This window comes from Chlorella variabilis (assembly GCF_000147415.1).
Source record: "Chlorella variabilis unplaced genomic scaffold CHLNCscaffold_7, whole genome shotgun sequence".
Taxonomy (NCBI): Eukaryota; Viridiplantae; Chlorophyta; class Trebouxiophyceae; order Chlorellales; family Chlorellaceae; genus Chlorella; species Chlorella variabilis.
Genome location: NW_005435081.1, coordinates 268,740 through 275,977, shown reverse-complemented (window position 1 = coordinate 275,977; position 7,238 = coordinate 268,740). Strand labels below are relative to the sequence as shown.

General features: G+C 65.3%; 2 protein-coding genes across 2 annotated transcripts in view; one reads left to right on the top strand and one right to left on the bottom strand.

The window, feature by feature from the left end:
* Positions 1 to 748: 748 nt before the first annotated feature.
* Positions 749 to 3,523, top strand: CHLNCDRAFT_144137 (hypothetical protein; the record flags this gene model as incomplete). Its single annotated transcript, XM_005848764.1, has 10 exons — positions 749 to 842; positions 919 to 1,011; positions 1,161 to 1,393; positions 1,733 to 1,815; positions 1,960 to 2,056; positions 2,169 to 2,281; positions 2,436 to 2,550; positions 2,814 to 2,920; positions 3,074 to 3,141; positions 3,252 to 3,523. The coding sequence occupies 10 exons, from the start codon at positions 749 to 751 to the stop codon at positions 3,521 to 3,523; spliced, it is 1,275 nt and encodes a 424-aa protein (XP_005848826.1).
* Positions 3,524 to 3,789: 266 nt separating this feature from the next.
* CHLNCDRAFT_144136 (hypothetical protein) overlaps positions 3,790 to 7,238 on the bottom strand; it is a gene marked incomplete at both ends in the record, with an annotated part of 4,117 nt that continues 668 nt past the window's right edge. Inside the window, 10 exons of the mRNA XM_005848562.1 lie at positions 3,790 to 3,892; positions 4,047 to 4,159; positions 4,272 to 4,368; positions 4,513 to 4,595; positions 4,935 to 5,167; positions 5,317 to 5,409; positions 5,485 to 5,582; positions 5,738 to 5,811; positions 5,901 to 6,230; positions 6,343 to 6,465. Coding sequence (XP_005848624.1) covers positions 3,790 to 3,892; positions 4,047 to 4,159; positions 4,272 to 4,368; positions 4,513 to 4,595; positions 4,935 to 5,167; positions 5,317 to 5,409; positions 5,485 to 5,582; positions 5,738 to 5,811; positions 5,901 to 6,230; positions 6,343 to 6,465 — 1,347 coding nt within the window. The remainder of the gene's footprint in view (positions 3,893 to 4,046; positions 4,160 to 4,271; positions 4,369 to 4,512; positions 4,596 to 4,934; positions 5,168 to 5,316; positions 5,410 to 5,484; positions 5,583 to 5,737; positions 5,812 to 5,900; positions 6,231 to 6,342; positions 6,466 to 7,238) is intronic.

The window sequence follows — 7,238 nt, the reverse complement described above, 5'->3', positions numbered from 1 at the left end:
GGCGGCGGCAGCAGCGGCGGCGGCGGCAGCGGCGGCGGCGGCAGCGGCGGCGGCGGCGGCAGGCAGTGTAGGCGGCGCAGGCGTGGGCTGGGCAGGGGCAGCAGCAACAGGGGCGGCAACGACTTCAGCTGAGGGCGGCGGGAGGGGAGCCGCTCGCCACCAGCGAGAGGTCGCAGCCCGCCCCACCTGGCGCGCTGGGGGCTCCTCCGCGCGCTGCTGGCGCAGCTCATGGAGGTATTGTAGCTCCCCAGGTGGGCGCCAGAGGTCAATGCTGACCTCTGGTGCTGCCCACGAAAGGCGGCGGCGGGCACCCATCAGGGCGCCGCACAGGGCAGGAGTCAGTCGCAGGTGGCATTCGCTGCGCCCGTCCCCACGCACCCGAATCTCAACGCAGGTCACAGGCACACAGTCAGGCACTGGCAGGTGAAGGCTGGCCCGGCAAAACAAAACGAAGGCTGCGACTGCGGCCCCCAGGCCCCCACCGGCCTCCAGAGCGAGCCCCTTGACCACGATATGGGGGAAATCGGGCCGCAGGGATGCCCGGGAGGCCGGGTTGCTGATCGGCTGCTGGCTGCGCTGCCCAAGGCTGGCTCCCTCGCTGCTTGACATGCTGATGGGTGGGTGGGTGAGTGTGGAGGGTGGGGGTGTGGGGGTGATCGGCGCGAGGCCGGCGCGATGGCTCTCTGTGAGCGGACGGGTGGGCTACTGTTGGCTATAATAGGCTATAATAGGCTATAATAGGCTATGTATGGTGCAGGAGTGCGTGCTGCAGATGTCGCCAGATGCAGCGGGACGGTACTGCCAGGCCGACCCGCTCTGCAAGGCCTTCATCATGAAGATGGGTGGGTGCCCTGTTGCCGGCTGTGCGCTAGCCTCTGCGTTCCACCTCACAAGGAACCCCGTTCAGTCCCAATGCAGATGGAATTTTTGGCGCGGGGCACAGCCTGGCCATTTTCAAGCGGGACGCCAATGCCTCGGCCATCCTGTTCAACCCCACAGGCAAGTTCCAATGTGCATGATGGGCATGATTTGTTTACTTGCCTGTGACACAAAGGAGAGAGGCAAGAATTGGGCTCCGGCTCCGGCTCCAGTCGCTGAGCCTCTGTGCACCTCTATGCAAGCTGCTGCCAGCAAATGCGCTCATCTATCAACCTCCACAGGCTTGCTGTACCTTAGAGATGTCACAGATCAAGCGCCGCCAGCTGACGGCGGCGGCACCGACTTGTCGGGTGGGGCGATAGCAGGCATAGCGGTGGGCTCATCTGTTGGGGCGCTGGCGCTGGCTGCGCCAGCCGCCATAGCGGTGGTGCGACGGCGCAGGTGCAGGCGCCTGCGGCAGCTCAAGCTGGCAGGAGGACCACAGCAGCTGCAGCTGCTGCAGCGCAGGACGCTCGTGCCGAATGGCAGCAGCAGTGGGCTTACCCCGGCGACAGCTAGCACGGGCATGACAGGAAATGCCACATCAAAAAAGGTCAGCAGCAGTGACGCAGGCAGCCGCAACCAGGCTGCTCACGCGGCAGCGCCGGCGGCGCCGGAGGCGGCATCTGGCCTGCTCCCGGCTGCCTCTGCTGGGCTGGCACCAAGTGAGGGAAATGGGGCAGTCGTCCCAGAGCTAGTCCAGCTGATTGCCTCACACGATGCCGCGGCAGCCCACAGCGGGCAAGCACCACCCGGCGTCGGCGCGTCCCCAGAGCAGGCTGCCTGGCTGGCCTCGCTGCCCCCCGACCTACAGAAGTTTGTGGTCGATCCCGCCAGCTTCACCTACTGCCGCCTGCCTGGCAGCGAGGGGCCCGTTGAGCTGGGATCCGGCGCCAGGTGGGCTGCTGGGAGGGCAGCACATTTGCTTGTCCTGCGCTGCTCTGAACCTTCCTTTGCAGTTTGCCGATGCCCCCTGAGAGCACCCTTTCCACCCTCTTCTAACCGCCTGCCCCAGCTCTGCCTGCTCTCTTCCCCCCGCAGCGGGCGTGTGCTCAAGGCGGTGTATCGCGGCGAGGCTGTGGCGGCCAAGGAAGTGGATGTGGGGGGCGGCGCCGCCAACCGCGAGGCCTTTGTGACGGTGAGGTGGCCATGAGGCACCATGCTGTGCTGTGCTGCTCCAGCCCGTGGCCTGTCGCTCCCCTGCTGCTTCATATGGCACATCTCTTCGCCGCTTGCCTGGGAAACCGCAGGAAGCGGTGCGGCTGCACCAGCTGCGCCATCCGGCGGTGGTGGGGTTTGTGGGTGTGGCGCTGAGCGGCAGCCGGGGCATCCTGCTGCTGGAGATGTGTGAGGGGCGGGACCTGTACAGGCAAGCGCCAAGTCACAGCAGCTGTGCAGGGGTGGAGGTTAGGGGAGACGGGGAGGCACTCTGCAGGCGGGGTGCAGGACTGCCCAATCCATCTCAGCCCTCCTCCCCAGCCTGACTGCAGCTGCTTCAACCATCTGCGTGCTTGCAGTGCGCTCAACCTGCGGGCGGCGGGCGGCTCAGGGCAGCGCGTGTTTGGCTGGCACCGGCGGGGCAAGCGGGCGGCATTTGACCTGGCCCGAGCCCTCAACTACCTGCACAGCCAGGTGGGGCAAGGCATTGGTATGCCCGCTGCTGCTCCTCTTGAAGCCCTGCACCACCTTGATCCGTTCACACTCCCGGCTCTGCCCTCCCTCCTGCCTGCAGGGCGTGGTGCACTTGGACGTAAAGTCGAGCAATGCAAGTCCCTTGCCAGCTGCTTGCTGCCAGAACGCGCCTGCTTGATCCACCGCGCCTGCTGCGTGAAGCATACTGCCTGCTCTGGCTACCTCCATGAGTGTCCCCCTTGATCGCCCTGCCTGGCCTGCAGGTCCTGCTAACCTCCAGTGGCGCCGCCAAGCTTGGTGATGTGGGCCTGGCACGGCTGCAGACGCGCACCACGCTGTCAGACCTGCCGCTCATTGGCACCTACGCCTGGTGTGTGGCAGGGGTTGTGGGGAGTGGAGGAGAGGAGGGAGGCAGGCAGGAAGCGAGCCCACAAAGCTGTGGCATGGCAGGGAATCGCATGGGCCTTGGTGCGCTGACCTGGCTGCCTCGCCTGGCTGCTGGCCTGCCTGTGCTGCCGAGCAGGGTGGCCCCGGAGGTGCTCATGGGCGGCCAGAACTGCACCTCCGCGGTGGACATCTTCTCGTTTGGAGGTGCGGCTCCCTGCAATGGCGCTGTCTGCAGCAGGGGGCTGCCGCCGGTGCTGCTGCGCTGCCGCTGGTGCCTCCCCCAGCTGAGATGCTTGTGGCTTTTTCTGCCGCAGTGGTGCTTTGGGAGATTGTGACGGGGGAGCGGCCGCGGCGTGGCAGCCTGCGTCCACCGGCGGTGCCCCGGGAGTGCCCAGCAGAGGTGGCAGATCTCATCCGCCGCTGCACCAGCCCCGACCCCGCAGCGCGCCCCACAGCCCAGCAGGCCATGGAGCAGCTGGGGGCGATGCTGCGGCGCAGCAGTGGCAGCTTGGAGTGGCAGCCGGCTAGAGCAGTGGCTGAGTGCGCGAGTCGTGACCCAGAAATGAAAAAGTGTGAACCAAAGTGACGCATGAATCATCCACAAGACTTGGTGCCTTTGAATGCTGACAACTGACCCCTAAAACCCTCTTCAGCGAGAGAGGCTCGGGTTGTAAGTGGCCGGCGCCTGACTTGGAGTGCACGTCAGTGGCCTGTGCAGCATGGCAACGATCTGCAGGAGGCTGGGCGGTGCAAGGCTGACTATAAGCTTTAAGCTATGTAGGGCGCCATGTGCCACGCAGTGGGACGGCAGCATGTCAGAAGTTTCGCTTGACCGTCGCTGTTTGTATCGAGTTAGTTGAGGGCTCGGGCCAGGTCAAATGCCGCCCGCTTGCCCCGCCGGTGCCAGCCAAACACGCGCTGCCCTGAGCCGCCCGCCGCCCGCAGGTTGAGCGCACTGCAAGCACGCAGATGGTTGAAGCAGCTGCAGTCAGGCTGGGGAGGAGGGCTGAGATGGATTGGGCAGTCCTGCACCCCGCCTGCAGAGTGCCTCCCCGTCTCCCCTAACCTCCACCCCTGCACAGCTGCTGTGACTTGGCGCTTGCCTGTACAGGTCCCGCCCCTCACACATCTCCAGCAGCAGGATGCCCCGGCTGCCGCTCAGCGCCACACCCACAAACCCCACCACCGCCGGATGGCGCAGCTGGTGCAGCCGCACCGCTTCCTGCGGTTTCCCAGGCAAGCGGCGAAGAGATGTGCCATATGAAGCAGCAGGGGAGCGACAGGCCACGGGCTGGAGCAGCACAGCACAGCATGGTGCCTCATGGCCACCTCACCGTCACAAAGGCCTCGCGGTTGGCGGCGCCGCCCCCCACATCCACTTCCTTGGCCGCCACAGCCTCGCCGCGATACACCGCCTTGAGCACACGCCCGCTGCGGGGGGAAGAGAGCAGGCAGAGCTGGGGCAGGCGGTTAGAAGAGGGTGGAAAGGGTGCTCTCAGGGGGCATCGGCAAACTGCAAAGGAAGGTTCAGAGCAGCGCAGGACAAGCAAATGTGCTGCCCTCCCAGCAGCCCACCTGGCGCCGGATCCCAGCTCAACGGGCCCCTCGCTGCCAGGCAGGCGGCAGTAGGTGAAGCTGGCGGGATCGACCACAAACTTCTGTAGGTCGGGGGGCAGCGAGGCCAGCCAGGCAGCCTGCTCTGGGGACGCGCCGACGCCGGGTGGTGCTTGCCCGCTGTGGGCTGCCGCGGCATCGTGTGAGGCAATCAGCTGGACTAGCTCTGGGACGACTGCCCCATTTCCCTCACTTGGTGCCAGCCCAGCAGAGGCAGCCGGGAGCAGGCCAGATGCCGCCTCCGGCGCCGCCGGCGCTGCCGCGTGAGCAGCCTGGTCGCGGCTGCCTGCGTCACTGCTGCTGACCTTTTTTGATGTGGCATTTCCTGTCATGCCCGTGCTAGCTGTCGCCGGGGTAAGCCCACTGCTGCTGCCATTCGGCACGAGCGTCCTGCGCTGCAGCAGCTGCAGCTGCTGTGGTCCTCCTGCCAGCTTGAGCTGCCGCAGGCGCCTGCACCTGCGCCGTCGCACCACCGCTATGGCGGCTGGCGCAGCCAGCGCCAGCGCCCCAACAGATGAGCCCACCGCTATGCCTGCTATCGCCCCACCCGACAAGTCGGTGCCGCCGCCGTCAGCTGGCGGCGCTTGATCTGTGACATCTCTAAGGTACAGCAAGCCTGTGGAGGTTGATAGATGAGCGCATTTGCTGGCAGCAGCTTGCATAGAGGTGCACAGAGGCTCAGCGACTGGAGCCGGAGCCGGAGCCCAATTCTTGCCTCTCTCCTTTGTGTCACAGGCAAGTAAACAAATCATGCCCATCATGCACACTGGAACTTGCCTGTGGGGTTGAACAGGATGGCCGAGGCATTGGCGTCCCGCTTGAAAATGGCCAGGCTGTGCCCCGTGCCAAAAATTCCATCTGCATTGGGACTGAACGGGGTTCCTTGTGAGGTGGAACGCAGAGGCTACGTGCCGGCTGGCAACAGGCGCCCACCCATCTTCATGTTGAAAGCCTTGCAGAGCGGGTCGGCCTGGCAGTACCGTCCCGCTGCATCTGGCGACATCTGCAGCACGCACTCCTGCACCTCGGGCCTGCAGATGCCAGCATGGCAGGGCAGCTTGCTGCGCATTAGAAGCAGCACGGCAGGCCACGGAGCATGGGCAGCCGCGGAAGATGAGCAGGCACACTGAGGAAAGCAGGGCCAGGTTTTCAGCCGCTTCCGCTGTGTGCTGCCTGGCCAGCTCACCTGAGGGATTCCGAGCAGTTGTAGCGCCCAAAGGAGAACAGGCCGCGGCCTGGCAGCAGCGTGTAGCCTGGAACCTGCAAAGCGCAGCCCCAGCAGCGCTCGGTGTGCCTGTGCCAGCCCTGGGTACTGGCGGCAGCAGGAGCGCCTACCACGATGCACCCACCTGTGGTGCTGAGGTGACGATGGGCCCTCCAGCTGAGAAGGGCACATTGGGGCCCTTTGCTATCAGGGCTGCAGGGAAGCCCAACATTGGCTGCACCAGCTCTTGGAAGCGCAGCTCGCAGCCGCCCTCAGGCAGCGCCAGCTCAGCGCCATCGTCTGTGGTGAACCGGCAGCCGTCTGGATTGGAGCAGTGGCTCCACACGTTGCACACACTGGGGGTGGCGTTGAGTGGACTGGGGCTGTTGCCGCCTGCGCGGCTGCCTGCGCTGCTGTTCCAGGCTCGGCAGGCGCGGCAGCAGGCCTCTGGCGTTTGCTGCTGCACTGTGGCCACCTGCACCAGAGGGAGCGCGAGGCTCGGCTCATCATCAACAGCAGCATGCAGCACTGCTTCCTTGGTCAGCATGCTGCAACACAATTGGTCAGGCATTGCCTCGCTGGACCACCTGCACGCCGTCCACGGCCGCGTTGCGTCCCACAAAGCAGCCCAGCCAGTTGCTACTGTTGGCTGCCTCTCCTTGGGTTGGCAGCATCACGGTGCCATCGTCCTTGTAAAGGTAAATGGCTGTCTGCGGGCAGGGTGAGAATGTCACCATAAAAGAGGCCAGGAGAGCTGCCATGTCTGGTGCATGCCCGCTGCTGTGTCCCGCTACAAGCGTGGACAGCTGGCAGGGTTGCGTTGCTTGCTTGTGCTTGTGTGGGCTTAAAGTCTGGTAAAGCAAGAACTAGCTTGCAACATAGACTCCCCGCCGAAACGGGACGGGAACCGGGCGAAAGCAGAGAAAGCAATAAAACAGGGGTGGAGCAAGGCGACATGCAACGCAAGCAGCTGACAGGGCACGCATCGAAACGTGTGTATGACTGGCAAAGTGGCATGGCGCATTGGGGAGAAACGCAACGGTACGGGAGCATGGGCTGGCCAAACGGCAGTGCGGAACGCTAGGTCACTAGAAAAGCAGGGAAAGGCGCACTATGTATGCAATGAGGGCAGCCCCGGCTCGGGGCCGTTGAGAAAGCAGTGGGCGGGAGGGGGGAGGCCCCGGTGTGGGCGGGCCCCATCGAGGGGGGATGGGGCGCGCAAGCGGCCAGATGGGGCGGGGCGCGGGCGGCAGTGGAGTCCTGCGGCTGGGTGGGATATAGGGCAATGAGCGTTGAGCAGTGTGCGATGAGCAATGAGCAATGAGCAGTGAGCAGCCCCTCCCTAAACAAAGTGAAGCGCAGGACGGGGTCCGGTGGATGGGAGGCAAGGAAACGCGGGGGGTTGCCACGTGCGCTACCGCCGCCGCCGCAGGCAGCACCCCTGCGGCGGCGGCAGCGGCAGCAAGCCGTGGACCCAAACGCC